General features: G+C 37.4%; 1 protein-coding gene across 1 annotated transcript in view; it reads right to left on the bottom strand.

Moving 5' to 3' along the window:
- The window catches only part of LOC126455722 (dynein axonemal heavy chain 3), a 1,249,696-nt gene that overhangs the window by 885,884 nt on the left and 341,018 nt on the right, over positions 1–22,794 (bottom strand). The window contains exon 22 of the mRNA XM_050091491.1: positions 995–1,196. Coding sequence (XP_049947448.1) covers positions 995–1,196 — 202 coding nt within the window. The remainder of the gene's footprint in view (positions 1–994; positions 1,197–22,794) is intronic.

Genomic DNA, 22,794 nt, shown 5'->3' with positions numbered 1-22,794 from the left:
TGGATGTTTAGTTCAAACAATAGTTCGTCTCTTTTTGTTGATACCTTTACACTTGGTGTGCATGATTTTTCTGGATCACTTGTGAATTATTTACTACAGGTAAACATCGTTTGGTTGGAGATGACAAGCTACCTGTAGTAAATAACACACAAGTGATCCAAAAAAAATCATGCACACCAAGTGTAAAGGAATCAACAAAAAGAAACGAACTATTGTTTGAACTAAACATCTACATAATTTTGTAATCATTTAATAAAAAAATGTTCACATTACAGAATAATAAGACAGAAACCCACTGATGATGGCACAGTAGTGCTGAAACATGTTTGGATACTGAGGGAAAAAAAACGGTGTTTTGCATAACTTAATCTTAGGGTACATCACATCATTAAAGTTCATATCAAAGATCAAAGTGGGTACAAGAAGTCAAAAGAGATCCAGTAGAAACTAGCATTACACTGTAAATGATCGAACACAGAGAAGAATTGAGAAGCAAAGTCAACAGCATAAAATTGCTTGAAGAGCAACCACTGAAAAGGAGGTCCATACATTACATATCTGATGAGGAGAGACTGAAAAAGGTTGTTGTAAGGAAGAGAGGAAAAGAAAGACCAAGAAGCCTTAAGGCCTATGTCCCTCGAGTTGGCCAAATTCAGTGGGGAAAAAATGCTCTGCCTTATTTCTTGTCATCGGCACATTTTGGATTATTTTGTTTCTGTACTGGCTTTCATTTACTTTAAATTCAAAACTTATTTTTCTGTACGGAAATGACCACTCCAGTTGATGATAAAATGATATATTTTGGTGCATAGTCATCGTAAATAAAATTTTACACACAATCTGTGAATGCTACTTTCTAGTAAATTACTCATAATATCAGTTTCAACTCACTCATCATCATTGTTTCATTATAACAAATAGAAAATTCGCAGATTTTTATAAATTAAAAAGGCTAATTTATCCAAACACAATGGTATTTGTACAAACTATTTACCTTAGCCTCTGAAGGAATTATTACTCCACTCAAAGGAACAACTTCTTTCTCTGCTGATATCATGCCAACCACCTCCTCTTCTGGAGTAAACTGTAATGAACTGATGCCCTCAAAACATTTTTTCAAGTGAGGCTGCACCCGCAAAGGGTCTTTTGTTTCAGATAAAATTTCAAGGAGTTCATCATTTGAAAGAAAGAAGAATCTGAAAAATTATCCATCACTGTTGTACAAAAACTTCCAAGTTAGTGACATTACTTTCAACTATAGTAGTGATAAAATTTAAGTAAGCGGTTGAGATATTATAGACGTGCTCAGACATTCTATCATTTAATAGCTTTTGTAGGCAAAGAAAGCAGAAGATTTCACCAACCATGTCAGAAACTGAACATAACTCATTTTCATGTATAAACGTAAGAAAATAACTTTACAATATGCTAAGCTGAATGACACTGGCTGGACAACTTGTGGGTGAAAAAAAAGTAACTATTACTTTGCACTGTTATAATACACAATGGGAATCATTCAAACACAGTCTGTATATGGTAACCTGCTTTATAGTCACCACAAAATCACAGAGTAAGTCATCAATGAAAGCCAACACTTCTCAGTGATGTAAGGTACATTATATGAACCAAACAAAAGCAAACAGCTCACTGTGTGGTCCATATCTGAACATCCCCACATTCTGAGTGCAGTGTCACATCCTCACTTGGTTATTGAGTTCTGTAGGCTTTTGAAACATGGAACCAGTCAGTACATAGTTTTCAGATTGCTGATTACAGAATTTACAAACAAAACAACAATGGTATTGTACTGAACTGGGGACCTAGAAATGACAGAGAGGCTTTGTCCCCGGCCGTAGCCCTCAGAGGTTCACAACCCCACAACAGGCTACAGCAGTCCACTCACCCCACCACAACCACACACCACCCAGGGTTACTGTAAGGTTTACCGCCCCCCCCCCCCCCCCTCCCTTTCCCGCCTGCCCGGCGTCTGGGAATATCTTATGTCAGACAAGTGTAGTCCCAATGTTTGCATGGTAGAGTAATTATGGTGTACACTTATGTGGAGAAAGTGTTTGTGTAGCAATCGCCGACATAGTGTAACTGAGGTGGAATAAGGGGAACCAGCTCAAATTCACCGAGGCAGATAGAAACCCGCCTTAAAAACCGTCCACAGACTGGCCGGCACACCAGACCTTGACACTAATCTGCTCGGCGGATTCATGCCAGGGACCGGCATGCCTTCCCACTTCGAAAACAAACAATGAAACATGAAAAAATTGTGATAGTATGCCCATAAATTACAGAGGAATGTTCTCGGCTGCTGTGACGGATTCATGTATGTAATAGAAGGAGTGTACCACAAGAAAACATTTCAACCTTGATTTGAAAGCATGCAAAGTTCAGTTGTAAGCTTACTGAACATGAAACATACTGAACAGTGCACATGCTCCTGTACAACACTTCAGCAAAAATTATCAAAGTACCAATAATTTTTCTGTCCCCTGTCCACTGAATTAATGTTGCAGTTTCTTCTAAATGAGTCAGAATACAGAACAACAAATACATGATGTACAGGGACAACAAAATTGGAATTCTGATATGCCTGAATAATGACAGACAAAATTTACAAACTGACATTGTACATTTCTCTGACCAACCTCCTGCTAAATGAAAGATATTCTATTTGGGTGCACATAACAACAAAAATTTGACTGACATACTATGGAGTTAACAACATTCTTTGAGTGCAGAGTTGCCCCAAAATAAAATACCACTAGAGACAACAGAGTCAAAGTACACAAATTTTCATGTTTCAGTGACACAGACAATGGTGTCTTTATCCTTCTGTATGATGCAACAGATCTTAAGCCACAAAGTATATGTCATTTGATAAGTATCAGAACACTGTGCCACGCAAAGATGCAATATAAACATGCCTGCACCAAAAAGATATATGTACAAAAGGGAAGATGACCATATATCTATATTCTAACGTCTCCTTAAACAGATAATCAAATTTTTCACTCTTCAACTATCTGTTTCTTCCTATCTGGAATCCTTGGTGGATATACTGCCTATATATCAGATAACAAAAAAAAAAAAACAAAAAAAAAAAAAAAAAATAAATAAATAAATAAAATAAAAAATATATAAAAAAATTAAAAAATTACAACATATGTTCTGGAAGGGGAGGAAATTTCTTTCATTTCTAAATTTCTCATCAGAAAAATGATACCTGGACACAGTGCAGCCTGCAGTCTTTGGATACAATGGCAATATTATTTACGAATGTATTATACTGCATTCTTTAACATGGAGATGGATGGTGCATTCTTTTCCTCAAGAAAGAAGAAGTAAAAATCACTCTGTTAACAGGAGCATTAATGTATCGATCAATTTCAACTGTTACAACGGTAATCGTGGTGAGGGAATGTGGAACTGCTAACTTAGATGCACAAATTGCTGCTGGAAAAAGTATCCGCCAGCCACACACTTCAAAATAATCTACATTATTCGCAGCCCCTTACAGTGCCACATTATTGCACCTTCTTACAGTGCCAGTACTCAAATACCAGGCAACTGTGACAGGTATAGATAACTGAAATAATTTTAGCATATGAAAAATGTTGTAAAAATTTTTGATAATGTATTAATTATCTTTGGTTTCTTTGTTACATGAAATGAATAACACTGCCATGAGAAAAAGAGGAAGGATCACAAAAGAAGGATATACATGAGTGGAGAATAAAATTTGTATGTAAACTACCATAAAAAATAGCGAAACCCATCACACACGTGGAAAAATTCTAATTTATAGCTTGTATGGCTGCACTTGGCAGCACCTCACTTGTATCTAATAGTAGTAGTACCTCTCACCTCCCATCCTAAAAATTGGAGCATTCTAAATTGTAGTAAAATAGTGTCTTTATTTAAAATCATTTTGAGTAAATATAAGTGCATCAACATGGAGTTGCAGTATGCATTCACAAGACATCACAGGATTATTTAGAAAAGCAGATAAAACCAATGTTGCCAATCCAGTAATTAGTGTACATGCACAAAATTTTGCTGCAACTAATGCAACAAAAATGATAGTGAGCATGAACATGTCAGTGAGTCTGTTGACAACGGCGAGTATTATTTAAACTCAGCTATGATTGAGGATAGCAGTGTTGTGATTAATGACATGACTTTACTGATGGTAGACAAAATAAATTCACGTATGCCACTGGAAAGCATTTTTTCACATGGGGATAGTGCATAGCACAGTAGTGCAGACTGTAACAGAACCTATTAAAGGCCTTACTTTACCGAAGTATGCAATACCCTCCAAATTCAACCAGTTTAATGAGTATTTACGATTATAGAAAAGTTATTGTGTATGTTAACAATGATTGCATAACATGTCTCCATAAACAGTCAACCCATTAAATTATACTGAATAACTGACCCACACAAAAGTTAATATCACTTGATCACTGATACAGCAAATGTCATCATGTAAAAACACTAAGTTCATCTTAAATAATTAATATGAAGTACGAAAAATAGTGGCCAACTCAGGCATTTTGGATCTCCTTAAATAAAAATTACCCAGTGAAACCTATTTGTTCACTAGGAGCGTTTTCACTCAGTATTCACGTAAACACTCTTATTTTAGATGAAAACCAATGTAATTCTTAATAATTCATGTTATTTACTTATTTATGCAAATTAGAGAAGTCGAATTGACAAACTTCTAAAAAATGGCATTTTTGTAACAAGGAACTATTGTCATGTCAACAAATCTGTCTGTCATTTTAATAACCTGTTAAATTATGTCACTGGATGTAAATTAATAACTTTTCTGCACAAATTACGATAACAGATGTACAAGTGACATAAACTATATCTCTTTTTAGTAGTTCTTTGACAAGGTTATAAATACAAGCAGCAAGAAGGGTTGGGAGTGCAGTCGGAATGTCACTTTGGTAAAGTGTATTTGTGTGTTATTGTTTGAGGTGGATAAACAATGCAAAGAACATGTAAAAGAAGTACTACTTTGCGTTGTGTCATTGTCTTTTGTGGACAGTGGAATTAAGATGGCCACCAGAGTAATAAACAATTGAAGTTTAAATATTTGTTGGTTTCGCTCGTTATTTATCATCAAAAGCACATCAAAAACACAGGACCTCATCTTTTTACCTCTAGACAACCATATTTAGAGCCAACATCAGCATTGAGACACAGCAGCAATCCAGCAAGCAGCAGCGATTACCACAATGCATTTTAATGGCGCCAACCTAACATCAAGTGCTAACAAGCTCCGTAAATGGGAGTGAAGTAATAGTGCGATTATAGCAATATCTACGACTAGGCGACCATTGCAAGACTCTAGTTAATCTAAAATTTCTGCATCAGGTGAAATGGACCTGAACATTATCACGGACAACTCAGTAGCGGATCAAAATGATACCCCATCACTGATACAAATTGTGCAAGGGATGATGAAAACTCAATTTCAAAACTTTGATGATCTAACACAGAAATTTAATAAACAGAAAAAGTTGAAGATTCTTCGAAACAATAAACACAAACGTTTAATGATTTTAGAAATCATGAGATACAAAAATTTGATGACTTAAGTAAAAAGTTGTGCACTGACCTGCCAAATGGTTGATCATGTAAGTTATCTGAAAAGGGAAAAGAATTAAAGGTGGAGCTATTCACAGACCTCTCTCAGGAAATAGATAAGTTGGGTAAAAAGGTATCAGATGTTGAAAAGGAACAGCAAGAAACGGTAGGTACGCTGAAAAATGTGAGAGACACACAGACTCTATCAGAAATTAATAAAGGTGTAAAGAAGATGCAAAATACTATTAGTGAGTTGCAAACTATATGTGAAGATTTGCCTGAGAAAGTACAGGAACTGTCTGCAGAATTGAGTAATTTAAAATTGGGCAGAAAGTTTTGCAAGGAAAACCCAAGAAAGAATTGATAAGGATGTAAAGAACATAATGGAGACAGCTGAAATAGATTACTAAGATAAGGGTACAACACCAGCACAGAAGGTATGTAGAAGAGGTTGAAGAGGTCATCAAGGAGAAGAAAAATGAACTAATTTCCAAGAACGAATAATGTTTATAGGCTGCAAAACGAAAATTGCAGAAAAGTTAAACTTGTGGTAGTGACATTGCACAAGAACCACTAATTGCTAGCAATCGGGTGTAGTCAGGCAGAACAGAGTGCTTCAATACCTATCTGCCATTTACCACTAATCATTCAGGCGGAGAGGAAGGGGAGATATAAATTGCAACAGGCATTGCTGAAGTCAATACGAGTTACACCGGCATACACGGAGTATACCTGTATGCAGCCACATATTCATTAAATCCATCCATAATGTGTTACAACACAAATGTACCAAGGCACAGAAGACCAGGTTCATTGATGGGTACACACAAAGAGATGCTTTATTATGGGCAACCGATATGGCCGAGTGATGCCATCCTAATGAATAGTTTGAGCATACATTCTTGGACAAATTCTGGCCCGTATCAGTCCAAGAGAGGCTATGGTGAGTGGTGTTTAACTCAGAACCATTCAATGGTAAATGTGGGGGACTACAGAAGTATTTGTACACATATCTGAACAGAACAAGGTATTGGACGAATCTAGTCTATCACATGGATGTACTCAAAATACTCACTTATCAGCACACATCAAGATAAAATTAATCAAAATGCCCAAGAATAATGTAAAATACTTTTTATCCATTCTGTTCTCGACCGACCTCATTTACATCATTATCACAGAACAATAACGTGCAAAGTGAACCTCCATGAAATAGTGACCCTCAAAGAAGTAACATGGTGGACACCCAGACCAACCGCCTAATAATAATCACACAAGAGGTAACTATGGTAATCGGGAAAACCGAGGCCACATAAGATTTAAAGGAAACTACAACCCTAATTACAGCAGACCAGCATATAGCAAGCAGAGGGATTTTGGACAACAGACTCAAAACGTAACCCTGGTAGGTGATGATAATCAATATAATGATTGGCTAGGACCTACCATTGGTAAACAGCATGCAGTCCAGATCCTGGTAGCCACAACCACAATTATGTACTTGGCAGAGGTTAAGGTCAAAGAGAATTTAAATCATGGGCATTGCAAGACACAAACTGGTGAAGTGAAGACCATGCTGTGCATATAGAGAAGGTTACCCATGATGAAGAAATCCCCCCACCCGACTAATTAGGAAATCAATACAGGTCAGGATAGGCCCCTCTTTGCAGACTGAGCCAGGGGTTGTCTGTGTACGATTAATTTCTAATTATTTTCTGAGATATGATAAAGCAGGGGATATCAGGGACTTGTGACAGGAAAATGTGGACAATTTGGAAGAGAACAGAAGAGAGTCTGTACAAGCCTTAATAAATGCCAGGATAGTTGATTTAGATATGCACATTATTCCGGATACTGGTGTATAGACAAATGTAATTTCACAATATTTATTTAAGAAGTTACAAAAGTGAACACACATACCAACCTTCCCTGTGCAGAATTGTCAAATCTTGACCGTAGCAGTGAGTAAATCCAAGGGGGTGAAACTTCCACCAATAATACCAATGACTATAGAAAATTTTTCTTAAAGCTGCATTTTTCTAGCAGGGGAAAAACTTATAGTTAATCGCCTTATTGATACAGATATCTTCTGGCAGTACAAGATACAGACTGACGTAGGACAGGGAAAGTATTTCTTTAAAATTAATGAAAAAATATTTTCTGTAGATTTAATCAGAACCAGTCAAATAGAAGACAAACCACTGGAAATATAGACAGTAGAGTACATTTACGTTATTCAGATGTATTGTTCTGCAATGCCCAGAAAGACCAACAGCTACATGAAACAATTATGGATCTAGCACTAGTACAAGCAAAGGTAAGTGAAACAGTTTGTTTTTTAGAATACCACCAAGTTAATACTTCAGTATACATGTGTATTTCAAAAGCACCCAGGATTAATAAAAGGTTGTTGTTGTTGTTGTTGTTGTGGTCTTCAGTCCTGAGACTGGTTTGATGCAGCTCTCCATGATACTCTATCCTGTGCAAGCTACTTCATCTCCCAGTACCTACCACAACCTATATCCTTCTGAATCTGCTTACTGTATTCATCTCTTGGTCTCCCTCTACGATTTTTACCCTCCATGCTGCCCTCCAAAACTAAATTGATGATCCCTTGATGCGTCAACACATGTCCTACCAACCGATCCCTTCTTTTAGTCAAGTTGCGCCACAAGCTCCTCTTCTCCACAATCCTATTCAATACTTCCTCAAGAGTTATGTGATCTACCCATCTAATCTTCAGCATTCTTCAGTAGCACCACATTTCGAAAGCTCCTATTCTCTTCTTGTCAAAACTATTTATCGTCCATGTTTCACTTCCATACATGGCTACACTCCATACAAATACTTCCAGAAATGACTTCCTGACACTTAAATCTACACTCAATGTTAACAAATTTCTCTTCTTCAGAAACGCTTTCCTTGCCATTGCCAGTCTACATTTTATATCCTCTCTACTTCGACCATCATAAGTTATTTTGCTCCCCAAATAGCAAAACTCCTTTACTACTTTAAGAGTCCCATTTCCTAATCTAATTCCCTCAGCATCACCCAACTAAATTTGACTACATTCCACCATCCTCATTTTGCTTTTGTTGATGTTCATCTTATATCCTCCTTCCAAGACACTGTCCATTCCGTTCAACTGCTCTTCCAGGTCCTTTGCTGTCTCTGACAGAATTACAATGTCATCGGCGAACCTCAATTTCTTCTCCATGATTTTTAATACCTACTCTGAATTTTTGTTTTGTTTCCTTCATTGCTTGCTCAATATACAGATTGAATAACATTGGGGAGAGACTACAACCCTGTCTCACTCCCTTCGCAACCACTGCTTCCCTTTCATGTCCCTCCACTTTTATAACTGCCATCTGGTTTCTCTACAAATTGTAAATAGCCTTCTGCTCCCTGTATTTTACCCCTGCCACCTTCAGAATTTGAAAGAGAGTATTCCAGTCAACATCGTCAAAAGCTTTCTCTAAGTCTATAAATGCTAGAAACGTAGGTTTGCCTTCCCTTGATCTAGCTTCTAAGATAAGTCGTAGGGTCATTATTGCCTCATGTGTTCTGATATTTCTACGGAATCCAAACTGATCTTCCCCGAGGGCGGCTTCTACTAGTTTTTCCATTCGTCTGTAAAGAATCCGCGTTAGTTTTGAGCAGCTGTGACTTATTAAACTCATAGTTCGGTAATTTTCACATCTGTCAGCACCTGCTTACTTTGAGATTGGAATTATTTTATTCTTCTTGAAGTCTGAGGGAATTTCGCCTGTCTCATACATCTTGCTCACCAGATGGTATAGTTTTGTCAGGATTGGCTCTCCCAAGGGTGTCTTAGTTGTAATGTAATGTTGTCTACTCCCGGGGCCTCGTTTTGACTTAGGTCTTTCAGTGCTCTGTCAAACTCTTCACACAGTATCATATCTCCCATTTCATCTTCATCTACATCCTCTTCCATTTCCATAATATTGTCCTCAAGTACATCGCCCTTGTATAGACCCTCTATATTTGGCCGTTTAAGAAATTTGAGTATTTTCTTTGGGGTAAGAACACTAAAGTCTATTGTGATCACCAATCATTACCTTTTCTCTTAAGTTCTAAATTGTTACACCGAAGACTAGCTAAGTGGCATTTGTACCTTCAGGAATTCAATTTTGAAATAATATACATAAAGGGCAGTCAGAATGTTATTGCAGATGCATTATCCAGATTACAACAGGGACTAGACGAGTTCTGTGAACTGTCTGAACATGATTCAGAAATCTACATTATTGATGCAAAGTAGTACACAAAAATCAGACTACAAAAAATTTTGTAAACAAATGGGAATAATACAACACCAAGACAACAGGTGGAAAAAGGTACTAAAAAATCTTAACTGGAATGCAAACCACAAGGTAAGTAAATGGTATCAGTTATACAAAGGCGTTTTGTTCCACCAGAAGCACGAAAGTTCTAACCATTGGTCTGTATGCCTTCCAGAGGAATATATTGACGAATTTATCAAACACACACACGAAGATGGGGACACTATGGAGTAACTTTCCTAATTTATGACGACATGTTTCATAAATATTAAAAAAAGAGTGCTATTTTCCAAAGAACAAAACCATCCAGTATGTCACATTTTACAGAACTACACCCCATACTAACCAAAGCTCCACTGGAAATGGTTTCTCTGCATATCACAGGGCCATTTCCTAGAGCAAAAGGTGGTGTCAGATACATAGTAGCTCTTTATGATATTTTCACAAAATACATCAAACTTTATGTTATCAAAGCCACTACGGCCAGTAGCATCATAAGGAGAATTGAAGAGGATTATTTACGAAGAGTAGGAAAACCCAAAGTCATATTAACAGACAATGCAGCCTATTTTGTGAGAAGAAAATGGAAACAATTCATGAACACACATGGCATTAAACACATCTTGGTAAGTTTTTTCCACTCAGAAGCAAGTCCCGTGGAGAGGGTGTTTAAAGAATTCAATAGATTTATAAGGACATATGCTCATAATAAGCATTCATGATGGATTGAATACATGACTCCATTTATGCAAATAGCAAACAATCTCCACCACTCTTCCACAGGTTTTACTCCTAATGAACTTATGCTTAACACCAACCAAACTGACGAATGGGAATCACCCATACCAGAATTACCTACTAAAGAGTTAACTATACAGTATAAAGTCAAACAAGCAGTAATTACACTAGAGAATAGAGCAGAATACAGAAACAGAATATACAACAAAAGGTTAAAACGAGTTACACATTTTTTCGAAGGGCAACGAGTCCTCTTGAGAACACATCCCAAACTGACAAAGATCGGTAAGTTGAACAAAAAATGGCAATTACTATACTCAGGGCCCTATATTATTGTAAAAATACCTTATACTGGAACTTGTAGGTTGGTATATGAAAGAACAGGGAGAGATAAAGGTGTCCACTCTCACAAAGACTTAAAAGCTTTTCACAAGTAATGGCACAATGTCACAGCAGTTTTCTTGTCATAAACTATATTTATAAGTAATGTCATATTTGTATATGTAAGAAATTTTATTGTGTGTATTTTAAATGAAATGTGTATAAAATCAAGTAATTTTCTTGTTTCGTAAGTAAAGACAAACATTTGTTTGGGAGGAAGTGAGAAAACACAGCTTGACATGAAGCAAAAGCGAACTGGAGCAGCGTGTGACTCAGCTGTGCACACTCAACAATACATGTTTACGTCAGTACTAGGGAAGAGACATTGACCTAGTGCAAGCCCAGAAGGCAACTCGTTGCACAACCAAGTAGAAACGCAAACTATATTTACTATCAGGGAATGAAGGAATATAACATTACATTAATATCAACATGCGAAGTTGCGTCAATACTAAAATATATACATTGTAACTAAATTAAAAGAAATCATGTTAGCTAACAAAAGGATAAGATACCATAGGAGACGTCAAAGTAACTTTCTTTGCAGGGTAAATGAATAAAAGTAATACAAAAGCAAGTAAATAAATATATAAACAAGTGAGAATGAAATATGAAAAACAAAGGTGATGAGCAAGTATATGCGTGGCCTATGAGCTACAAAACACCATTAGTTTTTGAGTTAATTATAAATGTTTTATATTGCAGCAACCAGTGCAATCAGATGGCGCAGAAGAAGAGATTTGCGATGGATGTTATAGGTACCAAATGAAAAAATGGGCCGCACCTAAAAGAAATGATTTAGTTATTAGTATGTCTATGTCTATAGTTTGGTCATCAAGCAAATGACATATTTGCACAATGTCTCACAGTCAATCAATTTTTTCATGTTATTCGTCTTTTTAATCTCCTCTTCACGATGCCTTTGGTTTTATTGCTCTTTTTGCTTTTCTTCTAATTCAAGCTTTCTTTTCACATACTTCCTTATATTTAGTATAATTTGCATTTGCTTCCCTCACAGTCAAAACACTATTCAAAAATCTTTTGGTCATTGCTGCCTTGTCTCCACCCAATGTGAGATTCAAAATGGAATATCTTCTCTTACGTCCGAATTTCCATGGGACAAAATAAGAAAAGCCTAACAAGCTTTGAAATATTTGTATACTTAATCGCTATAGGTGGTGAGTCCCTTTTTGAAATGTGCTACTAACTGTCAGTACACCTTTGTTATCTAAAGCTGGGTCACCTTTTTCTAGCTATAGAACCTTCCAATCATCTAATAAGTAATCTTGCTGGATGTTGGGCAGTGTCATTTCTGCAAACTTTAACATGTCACTGCAGCTTCAGCTCTTTATTCTTTTACTGAGGTCTAAGAACCTAAAACATTTCAGTGGTGCTCTTGATAAGCATTTCTATTCAGTCACATGTTTGCAAGCTATGATGTAATGTCTATTGATCTTTCTTTAGAACACAACTTGTCATGTCCTTCCAATTTCCTAAGCTCTTCAATTATTTGCTCACTAACAACTAATTGTTCAAGGTGAAGTACATTATCTAATGTAAACACTTCATTACGAAGAACTTCTATTTCTGTACACAACTTGTAGATTACAGGTATATGGCTTTGTAAACAATGTGTGAACTTACTGAATAGCTGGCTACCAACTGCCATCGATTTCCATGCTATCCAGCACTTCTTCAGACATGCAGAGTTGCGATAGAAGAAAGGTAATATTGAATACCATCCAACATAAAACTGTTGGCTGTAAGCCACCTTGTTGTTGCATACCTCAAGAACATGTGATGATGAATGTTAAGCTTAGAAATGACTTCCTTCAAAATTTTTCCACTGAACAGATGAACCACCAAAATAAAGATAAATACTGACCACAAATTTAGATGTTCTTCATCAAAACACTCTTAAAACTTTACAAAGGCATTCTGCATTGCATCAATGTCACAAGTTACAATGTTTATAAGTTGTCTCCCTTGGATCTCCTGGACATCACTAACTAAAAGCATAAGCAGTTTTATTGATGATAGGTCTGTCTGACCAGCATAAGCCGTTTATTTAGGGACAAGATAGCTTCAGAAAGTGCTTCCTGTTATTGGTTATACTGATAAAGGAAGTTGTTAGGTGATGTATTGTTATGCAACACTTACTCTCTGTCTAAAATGTAGTGGTTGTTTTAAATTCTTAACACTGGTAGTTTCATTGAAACTCAATGTGTAATATGATAAACATGCTTCTCCTAACATATGTTTCTGGAAATATGGTGTCAGTCCATCAGTTACTAGTTCTGTCATTTTCTTAGATGAAAGTGAAAAATGTTCAGGAACACAACAAATATCAGTTAACAAATCCAGGGAGTAAATGTAAATCGCTGATTTCGTTGCACAAATCAGTTCAGCAGTGATGGAACTATCCTTGTACTTAACATCCACATTGTTGGAGCACAAACCAAACTTGAAGATTTTGTCTGATTTGAAAGTTCTAAATGAAACTTATGTGGCCCACATTTATTTTCGAAGTTTCTATTATGCTTTGTTGGAAGAGAGTGGTTAAAAACTGCCTGAAAATCTTTTGTCTCAAATTTACTGCGACAAGAAGAACACTGCAATATAGTTCATTTTCGCTAACTTTTATTTTTCAATGTAGAGGCTTTACTTTTCAAACAATCTGTTTTTCCAAGCCAGTCACTATGGGATATGCATTTATCAATCCTGTAAAGTCAAAACTGAACGGATTACCATAGCAACAGTCTTGTTGCTACAGAAAAATTGCAGTTTAGAACAAAAATAGACACAGTTTTAACAGACATTGATACCAAAAAATGAAAAAGGGAACAATTTATCTCAATTTTCAAAAACCCCACCACATTAGATTTTATATACTTTCATCTTTGGAGGATATATATATATAAAAAACAAAGATGAGGTGACTTACCGAACAAAAGCGCTGGCAGGTCGATTGACACACAAACAAACACAAACATACACACAAAATTCAAGCTTTCGCAACAAACTGTTGCCTCATCAGGAAAGAGGGAAGGAGAGGGAAAGACGAAAGGAAGTGGGTTTTAAGGGAGAGGGTAAGGAGTCATTCCAATCCCGGGAGCGGAAAGACTTACCTTACGGGGAAAAAAGGACAGGTATACACTCGCACACACACCCATATCCATCCACACATACAGACACAAGCAGACATATTTAAAGACAAAGAGTTTGGGCAGAGATGTCAGTCGAGGTGGAAGTGTAGAGGCAAAGAAGTTGTTGAAAGACAGGTGAGGTATGAGTGGCGGCAACTTGAAATTAGCGGAGATTGAGGCCTGGCGGATAACGAGAAGAGAGGATATACTGAAGGGCAAGTTCCCATCTCCGGAGTTCGGATAGGTTGGTGTTGGTGGGAAGTATCCAGATAACCCGGACAGTGTAACACTGTGCCAAGATGTGCTGGCTGTGCACCAAGGCATGTTTAGCCACAGGGTGATCCTCATTACCAACAAACACTGTCTGCCTGTGTCCATTCATGCGAATGGACAGTTTGTTGCTGGTCATTCCCACATAGAATGCATCACAGTGTAGGCAGGTCAGTTGGTAAATCACGTGGGTGCTTTCACACGTGGCTCTGCCTTTGATCGTGTACACCTTCCGGGTTACAGGACTGGAGTAGGTGGTGGTGGGAGGGTGCATGGGACAGGTTTTGCACCGGGGGCGGTTACAAGGATAGGAGCCAGAGGGTAGGGAAGGTGGTTTGGGGATTTCGTAGGGATGAACTAACAGGTTACGAAGGTTAGGTGGACGGCGGAAAGACACTCTTGGCGGAGTGGGGAGGATTTCATTAAGGATGGATCTCATTTCAGGGCAGGATTTGAGGAAGTCGTATCCCTGCTGGAGAGCCACATTCAGAGTCTGGTCCAGTCCGGGAAAGTATCCTGTCACAAGTGGGGCACTTTTGTGGTTCTTCTGTGGGGGATTCTGGGTTTGAGGGGATGAGGAAGTGGCTCTGGTTATTTGCTTCTGTACCAGGTCGGGAGGGTAGCTGCGGGATGCGAAAGCTGTTGTCAGGTTGTTGGTGTAATGATTCAGGGATTCCGGACTGGAGCAGATATCCTTTCGTCTTTCCCTCTCCTTCCCTCTTTCCTGATGAGGCAACAGTTTGTTGCGAAAGCTTGAATTTTGTGTGTATGTTTGTCTTTGTTTGAGTGTCTGTCGACCTGCCAGCACTTTCATTTGGTAAGTCACATCATCTTTGTTTTTAGATATATTTTTCCTACGTGGAATGTTTCCCTCTATTATAACTATATATATATATATATATATATATATATATATATATATATATATATATATATATATATATATTAAAAATTTAAAAAAAAAAACAATTGGGGGGGGGGGGGGGGGCAGCAAGTAGCCATTAAAGTGATAAACATCTCTAAAGCAGAGGAGACTCTATTAAACTCACCTAAGGAGTAACGTCTTGAAATAGAGAAACACTGTGATTTAGTTCAAAATTAAGTTTAAGAACATGTAAGGATAAGGACAATACTGTTTTAGTGTCAACTTTACCCTTACATATCACTGCCTCTCAGAAATAGCACTGCTGATTCTGGGAACCCCTCCATTCTAGAAGTAATGAGAGTTTTGGCATTGGCCATTATGCGAGACACAGGGAATCAGTCTGGCAGTAGTGAGAGAAATAAAGACAGAACAGCAGAGCATGACCCTAATTACACACATTATAGTGGCAATTATTACCTCTAAGGCATAAATAGAAAGCCTATGTGAAAGTGCTTATTTAGTATGAAAGAGGTAGGACAAATAGGAATATAAGTGTGATACTATTTACTTGAGTAATAAAAAGATGGTGTGTTAATATTCAGGATTTATCTTAGCTAGTCATTTATGTAAATGATAATTATTTGGAGAGAATTAAAGATTTTTGTTCAGGAAGTGGAAAGGCATGAAAGGACGTGTGCCACTAGGTACATTGTCAGGGGTAGTTAGTTAGACTTCAATCTGATTGCCTAACATAAAACGGACAGCTTTTCGTTGGAAGAATTAAAGAAAATTACTAAAATTATGGGAAGTGGGGATCTTACAGTTTTTAAAGAGGTGACATAAAATGAAGTAAATGGAGGAGTCTTCAAGCCAGGAACTCAAAGGAATACGTACTCAAATCTCAGACACATGATACCGGGTAGAGATTTTGGTGAAGAAGTTAGTGCCTCAAATACTTTGACTAGTTTTGAGGAGCAAGTACAGGAATCAGTTAAACCAAAAGTACAGAAAACATTGTCTCTACTAGCACTATCACCAATTCTTTGGACAATATTAGAGTACCCCATACAGAATTTCTTAAGTTTGAGCCAGATGGTTCTGAAAATCTAGTTGGATTTCTGAAGCAATTTAAGGAAGTGTTACCTCAGGATTGTACAGCTAACACAAAAATCAACTTTATTGTTAAACAGTTACAATGGGAAGCAGTAAATTGTACTTCCAAATAGAGACAAAAGTTTAAGACTTTTAGTAAATTTGAAGCAGCATTTAAAATGCATGTCCTAGCAGGTATTGTAAGCCCAATTTTGAAAAATATTTAAGACATAACAGACATGATGATGACTATTTGAGCAATAAGACCAGCATATTTGGAGACAGTACATATAGTGCCACTAACATATAATTGTATTTCAAAGCTAATGGCAATAAGTATGAGTGCCTTAAGGATTAGTCAAGGGAAGCTCTACATTATAATTATGTAGTATGCAAGTTGTCACTTCATTGATCGTTAATTGAAGGAGAAAGGTTCATTAGTAGTGAAATTTGTGCTGTTTCACACATTCTAAGCTGTGTAGATGCACAGCATTTATTAGGAAGAAGTTTAATTAACATAAAGATACAAGCTGTGGCAGAAATTTCAGTGTTAAATATAATCACAGGGTAAGCAGAAGAGCACAAGCCTAACTTTGAACCAATAGATGCTAAGACATTGCAGCATTTGAAATCTAATATTCATTTGACTGAAACTGGATATTGAGAGAAGGTTGTATGTGTTGGTATAAATATCTTTAGTTTACATTTGTTACTTTATTATATTAGTAATTTGATTTTGTTGCTCACTAACTGAGGCTTTATAGCCATGTTGCCTTTTATTTAATACTGTCTTAAAGCTAAACGAGATGTTCTGGATTATGTTACAAACAAAGTAAATCATGCATTCAACTGTTAATGATCAGCTGTAAAAAGGGAATAAAATGCTATTGTCGAAGCACAGGCGGTAATGCCGTAGTGTTACCTAATCTCTAGTAGAAAAGATGCAGCATGTCATGGAGCACATGCTCCATATTATACAATGTCGATATGTTAAAAATATTCATAACCTCCACTAGGAAAACCTGTGCTGCATCAGCGGATTGACGACTGTCGCCTATTTGAGTTGCACGTTTCAATACTGCACATTTCATTTTCTCTGCCACAGTTTCTTCTCCTCTTTATATTCTTTGATCCTTAACTTAATTATATCTTCCATTATCATAAAACAATTTTAGTGGGGAGGGGGAGGGGGGTGAGCAGACAAGGAAATTACCACTAGTTGTTTACAGAAAAAATTTAGAAACTATGAAAAAGACCTTTTATAGTTTTTGATACTGCTAAGTCGGCATGTGTGTTAGAAAAAATGGGGTATTTTATACCTTCTTTATGCTATGAAATAGTATAGTTGGGTGTGTATTTAGGATCAATTATAGGGGCCTATGTGGATGAAACCAAAGCAAGTCTGTTATGTAACATATGCCGACCACACTTCACCCTCCAGCATCTTAGTGAAGAACTCATCAGGGAAGGGGTCCTGGAGTGGGGTGTGGTATGGGATCTGCCTTGGGGGCTTCTGTCTTCTTTTCTTTCTTCGGTGGTAGCAAATCTTCCTTCACTTTTCATTTTCCTTCTTCTCTACCAGGAGTACTTATTCTATCATCCCTCTTTTGTGATTCATACTTTTCTATTGCAGAAATCTTCTTTACTGCAGACCACATTGTAATACTTATGAACTAACAACATAGGATGACATGGGGCAGTAACACACGTACGACGAAAAGACAAACGTACAAGTGCCTAAAATAGACAATATATTTGGAAGTAATAGATATGTTAGCTACATCACAAACACCGGGGGAAGAATGGTAACTGAAGTCATTCCCTAAATGAAAGTAGGTGTGACAGACTAACAAATAAATAAAGGTAAACCACTAGTCCAGAGGCAAAATTGTCTTTTGCCTGTATTTGAGCATGTAACTATCCAGAGAAGAATGACTATCCACCGAAACATAGATATATTGTCAACAACAAATAAAGTAACAAAGGTAGGAAGAATACTATGACAGAAGGCTTTTTATTAGATATTTTCATATATGTAATTTACAACATTGGCAGGAAAGTATGTCAAAGTTACATAAGAAGGAGTTATGAAACGCACATTTGAGGTTAGTCAGACAGAGATGCTATGCTGTGGAGACACTTCACCATTAGAATACAGAAAAGAAAGAGGTTAAAGGATGTGTATACTGTTAAACATTTAAGATAGGGTGTGCCCAATTTTGGGTAGTTATTGGAGAGTAAAGGGTAGGTATAGCCATGGAATGAATAGCCTGTGCCTGGATGCAAATTCAGCTACTTTCAGACAAGAACTAAGTCTTAAGTTAGATTCAGTAAATACTCAGTTAAATGATAGATTAGGTGAATAGAAGACCGATTCAGCTGCTATAAAAAAGGAATTAAGTGCTACTTTAACTGAAAAACTAGAAGCACAGGGTGAGGTTTTAAATGATAAGTTCAATGCCTTAAATGATAAAGTGGAAAGTTTGCAATTAGATTTAAAGAATGAATTAAGTACTTCCTTGACCATCCATGTAAACCTACTGTTCACTGACTTTAGTCAGGCACAGAGTAACCAATTTCAGGACTTAGCTAAAACCTGGAATTTGATATTGAAGGTAGATGTAATAATGTAGAAACTGAACTTGGTGAAAAGTTAGGATCACTTCAAAGCATATACAATGTTACATTCAATGCTGTAAAGCAGAGGTTGGGCACCTTAAAAGAGAGTTTGGAAAAACAGGATAAATTAATACCTATAGTCCAATCGCAAATTGCAGGTGTGAGCATTCGAGTAGACAATATGGAACCAAATGTTAAAGAGAAATTAGCCACTTCAGGCAGAGTAAATAACAGTAATCTGCAGGAGCAGGTAGTAGAGATAATAGATAGATAATTTGCCATGAGGGTAACCTCCAACAACATTTCTCAAAATTTAGCTTCATAACTTAAGGATACTAAGAGAGGGCCTTTTTCCCGAGGGCATGCAGTTTTACTGTATGGTTAAATGACGATGGTGACCTCTTGAGTAAAATATTCCGGAGGTAAAATAGTCCCCCATTTGGATCTCCGGGCAGGATCTACTCAAGAGGTCATTGTTATCAGGAGAAAGAAAACTGGCGTTCTACGGATCGGAGCATGGAATGTCAGATCGCTTAATCAGGCAGGTAGGTTAGAAAATTTAAAAAGGGAAATGGATAGGTTAAAGTTAGATAGAGTGGGAATTAGTGAAGTTCGGTGGCAGGAGGAACAAGACTTTTGGTCAGGTGAATACAGGGTTATAAATACAAAATCAAATACGGGTAATGCAGGAGTAGGTGTAATAATGAATAAAAAAATAGGAGTGCAGGTAAACTACTACAAACAGCATAGTGAACGCATTATTGTGGCCAAAATAGATATGAAGCCCATGCCTACTACAGTAGTATAAGTGTATATGCCAACTAGCTCCGCAGATGATGAAGAAATTGATGAAATGTATGATGAGATAAAAGAAATTATTCAGGTAGTGAAGGGAGATGAAAATTTAATAGTCATGGGTGACTGGAATTCGAAAGTAGGAAAAGGGAGAGAAGGAAACATAGTAGGTGAATATGGATTGGGGGTAAGAAATGAAAGAGGAAGCCGTCTGGTAGACTTTTGCACAGAGCATAACTTAATCATAGCTAACACTTGGTTCAAGAATCATAAAAGAAGGTTGTATAAATGGAAGAAGCCTAGAGATACTAGAAGGTATCACATAAATTATATAATGGTAAGACACAGATTTAGGAACCAGGTTTTAAATTGTAAGACATTTCCAAGGGCAGATGTGGACTCTGACCACAATCTATTGGTTATGAACTGTAGATTAAAACTGAAGAAACTGTAAAAAAATGGGAATTTCAGGAGATGGGACCTGCATAAACTGACTAAACCAGAGGTTGTACAGTTTCAGGGAGAGCATAAAGGAACAATTGTAACAAATGGGGGAAAGAAATACAGTAGAAAAAAATGGTTCAAATGGCTCTGAGCACTATGGGACTTAACATCTATGGTCATCAGTCCCCTAGAACTTAGAACTACTTAAACCTAACTAACCTAAGGACATCACACAACACCCAATCATCACAAGGCAGAGAAAATCCCTGACCCCGACGGGAATCGAACCCGGGAACCCGGGCGCGGGAAGCAAGAACGCTACCGCACGACCATGAACTGCGGTCGAAATACGGTAGAAGAAGAGTGGGTAGCTCTGAGGGATGAAGTAGTGAAGGCAGCAGAGGATCAAGTAGGTGAAACGACGAGGGATAGTAGAAATCCTTGGGTAACAGAAGAAATATTGAATTTTTTTGATGAAAGGAGAAAATATAAAAATGCAGTAAATGAAGCAGGCAAAGAGCAATACAAACGTCTAGAGGACAATTGTGAGGCTGTAGAGGTTTATCTCACTAGGGGTATGATAGATACTGCCTACAGGAAAATTAAAGAGACCTTTGGAGAAAAGAGAACCACTTGTATGAATATCAAGAGCTCAGATGGAAACCCAGTCCTAAGCAAAGAAGGGAAAGCAGAAAGGTGGAAGGAGTATATAGAGAGTCTATACAAGGGCGATGTACTTGAGGACAATATTATGGAAATGGAAGAGGATGTAGATGAAGATGAAATGGAAGATGCGATACTGTGTGAAGAATTTGACAGAGCACTGAAAGACCTTAGTCGAAACGAGGCCCGGGGAGTGGATAACATTCCATTGGAACTACTGATAGCCTTGGGAAAGCCAGTCCTGACAAAATTCTACCATCCGGTGAGCAAGATGTATGAGACAGGCGAAATTCCCTCAGACTTCAAGAAGAATATAATAATTCCAATCCCGAAGTAAGCAGGTGCTGACAGATGTGAAAATTACCGAACTATCAGTTTAATAAGTCACAGCTGCTCAAAACTAACGCAGGATCTTTACAGACGAATGGAAGAACTAGTAGAAGCCGCCCTCGGGGAAGACCAGTTTGGATTCCGTAGAAATATCGGAACACATGAGGCAATAATGACCCTACGACTTATCTTAGAAGCTAGATCAAGGGAAGGCAAACCTACGTTTCTAGCATTTATAGACTTAGAGAAAGCTTTTGACAATGTTGACTGGAATACTCTCTTTCAAATTCTGAAGGTGGCAGGGGTAAAATACAGGGAGCAGAAGGCTATTTACAATTTGTACAGAAACCAGATGGCATCTATAAGAGTCGAGGGGCATGAAAGGGAAGCAGTGGTTGGGAAGGAATTGAGACATGGTTGTAGCCTGTCCCTGATGTTATTCAATCTGTATATTGAGCAAGCAGTAAAGGAAACAAAAGAAAAATACGGAGTAGGTATTAAAATCCATGGAGAAGAAATAAAAACTTTGAGGTTCGCCAATGACATTGTAATTCTGTCAGAGACAGCAAAGGACCTGGAAGAGCAGTTGAACAGAATGGACAGTGTCTTGAAAGGAGGATATAAGATGAACATCAACAAAAGCAAAATGAGGATGGTGGAATGTAGATGAATTTAGTTGGGTGATGCTGAGGGAATTAGATTAGGAAATGAGACACTTAAAGTAGTAAAGGAGCTTTGCTATTTGGGGAGCAATATAACTGGTGATGGTCAAAGTAGAGAGGATATAAAATGTAGACTGGCAATGGCAAGGAAAGCGTTTCTGAAAAGAGAAATTTGTTAATATCGAGTGTAGATTTAAGTGTCAGGAAGTCGTTTCTGAAAGTATTTGTGTGGAGTGTAGCCATGTATGGAAGTGAAACATGGACAATAAATAGTTTGGACAAGAAGAGAATAGAAGTCTTTCGAAATGTGGTCCCACAGAAGAATGCTGAAGATTAGATGGGTAGATCACATAACTAATGATGAGGTATTGAATAGAATTGGGGAGAAGAGGAGTTTGTGGCACAACTTGACAAGAAGAAGGGACCGGTTGGTAGGACATGTTCTGAGGCATCAAGGGATCACAAATTTAGCATTGGAGGGCAGTGTGGAGGGAAAAATCGTAGAGGGAGAGCAAGAGATGAATACATTTAGCAGATTCAGAAGGATGTAGGCTGCAGTAGGTACTGGGAGATGAAGTAGCTTGCACAGGATAGAGTAGCATGGAGAGCTGTATCAAACCAGTCTCAGGACTGAAGACCACAACAACAACAACTAAGAGAGACATAGATAATTTATGGAAAGAATTCAAACTTATGCAGGACAAAGTAGATAGAAGAGTGACTTCTCCCAACGTAGTGTTACCTAGTAAAATGGTGATTGTTTTGTCGAAGGGAGGCTTTCTTATAAAATTTAACAAGAAGTACTGGTTTGCACTTGCTCAAATGAGGTTAATATCAGATCCAGGGGTTCCGGGTGGAGTTACATTTTT

The sequence above is a fragment of the Schistocerca serialis genome, chromosome 2 (genome assembly GCF_023864345.2).
Source record: "Schistocerca serialis cubense isolate TAMUIC-IGC-003099 chromosome 2, iqSchSeri2.2, whole genome shotgun sequence".
NCBI lineage: Eukaryota > Metazoa > Arthropoda > Insecta > Orthoptera > Acrididae > Schistocerca > Schistocerca serialis.
Note: the sequence above shows the minus strand (reverse complement) of the source record. Positions and strands in the feature narration are given on the sequence as shown.